Here is a 1,861-nt window from a genome sequence, read left to right on the forward strand (position 1 = left end):
TGTACGATATGCCATTATAGAGTTTTGCAAAGGTAATGCGGGGCGTTATATATATATATATGTGTGTGTGTGTCGCCGCAGTTTCCACACCTGGTGCCTCGGGGTTGAACCCCTTCAGATAAGCGGACGTGAGTGGAAATGTGAGACTGCAAATGAGAACTTCACCAGATGTCGCAAACAGTTTCACCCAACCATCCTATATATATATATATATATACGCATGTTGATATATTTATTTATGTGTTCACTTGTGTAACAAAACATGCTGTTTCCCTCCCCCCGTGTATTCAGATAGAGCCCGGGGAGTATTGCACACTTGTACGAAAAAGGTTTGTGTCTTTGCATTGGCATATACGTATATATATATATATTGTGTCTACTGTCTTCAGCGGGTGATCTCGCATGTAGATTGTACCTCTGCATCTTATCATTTCACAGCTGCTACGCGAGCACTTTTCCCCTTTTATTGTTGCCGCTATCGTTTTAATGCCTTTTCCCCCTATTGATATGTCTCTTTACTTCTTTAAAAATAGGAGGGAAGTTTCTTTCGAGGCGTTTCTACAGGGTGAAAAACTGGTCTCATGTTTATGATCGCAACATCTCTTTTACTTTGTGTTGTTACTTCTCCAAGTTACCGCTCCGCGGCGCAGCACGTAAAGCGTAACCGTTGAGTGGGAACTTGTGGAAGCAACAAGGCAGAAAGAATCACCTGCTGCTGACGTCCTGTTGAATTAAATATATCTTTAAGCTCCGACACTGTACCGAGGAATGGAAAGGCCAAACATATCATGATCCCCTTCGCGCACCTGCAGAAGGGGAGTAGATGTATTTGTTTGGTTCTGTTGTGTTGTGTTGTGTTCTGTGAGGAGTTACTTTTGTGCGGCGGATAGAAGTTGACGTATTAGGCACACCTACAGGTGATATGGTGTTTTCTGTCCCTTCCCTGTATTAAATAAGGTGGTGTGTTTCCTATTACCTTTCACCTTTCCGAACTTTGTTTGTTCGCACTGGTTTTCTTCTTTTACGGTTTATTTGTTCTTAACCTTCTGACCTTTCTGGTGCTGCCACTGTGGATTTTTCTTTTGTTCATCTGTTTTTTCTTCCTTTCCAAAGTTTGTGGCGAGGGGCGTGTGAGTGGGGGAGGGCGCCAAGTAGAGCACAAGCGCACTCCGTACGGGTGCGGCGAATCGCCTCTAATTCCCTCTTCAGTATTTTTGCCCCACCACTTCATTCGTACACTTAACGGTGGGCGTCTGTGAGTGCGAAGGAGGAGAAAGCACATTCAGAACAAAAGCGGGTGATAATACACCGTAGAGTGTTTGTGTATTTGTGGGCATATGCGCAACCGATTTGTTCGCATCTCATTTTCCTTGGCGCTCCTGATAGCAGCCTTTTTGGCAGCGAATGCTGGCAGTGCTACCAATGCCGATAATGAAGCGACCGACTACAGCAGCCACCGCTACAAATATCTTGAAATGCTAAAGGAGGCGGATTTGAAGCAAATGCTGCACGAGAAGGGGGAGGCTTTCCATCACCTGCGGTCGAAGCGGGAACTTATTCTCGCCGTTTTGAAACTCGAAAAGCGTGAGGAGGCACTCCGCAAGGCTCGGGTAACGGATACCGTGCAACATGAGGTGCGTGTGGAGTACTGCTCCGGATGAGGATACCGGCGGCACTACGAGGAGGTCGCTGAAAGCCTCCTTCGAAGCTTGCCGCCGGAATTAAGAGAGCAGCAGAAAGGAAAGAAGCCGTTTATCAAGTTTGTTGGAGTTGTGTATTCTGTAGGAGCCTTTCGTGAGTTCATTGGTAACATTCTTAGCACAGGGTTCCTCGCCTCGATTGCAATTAGTTTTTTTGCCCC

At 46.1% G+C, this 1,861-nt stretch overlaps 1 pseudogene across 1 annotated transcript in view; it reads left to right on the forward strand.

The window, feature by feature from the left end:
• Window positions 1-1,337: 1,337 nt before the first annotated feature.
• Window positions 1,338-1,861, forward strand: part of TEOVI_000305000:pseudogene — a 757-nt pseudogene continuing 233 nt past the window's right edge. Inside the window, 2 exon segments of the mRNA in view lie at window positions 1,338-1,859; window position 1,861. The exon segment at window position 1,861 is cut by the window's right edge and continues 233 nt beyond it. Of these exon segments, the coding sequence occupies window positions 1,338-1,859; window position 1,861 (523 nt within the window).

Source organism: Trypanosoma equiperdum (genome assembly GCF_001457755.1).
Source record: "Trypanosoma equiperdum strain OVI genome assembly, contig: ctg_642, whole genome shotgun sequence".
In the NCBI taxonomy this organism is placed as follows: Eukaryota; Euglenozoa; class Kinetoplastea; order Trypanosomatida; family Trypanosomatidae; genus Trypanosoma; species Trypanosoma equiperdum.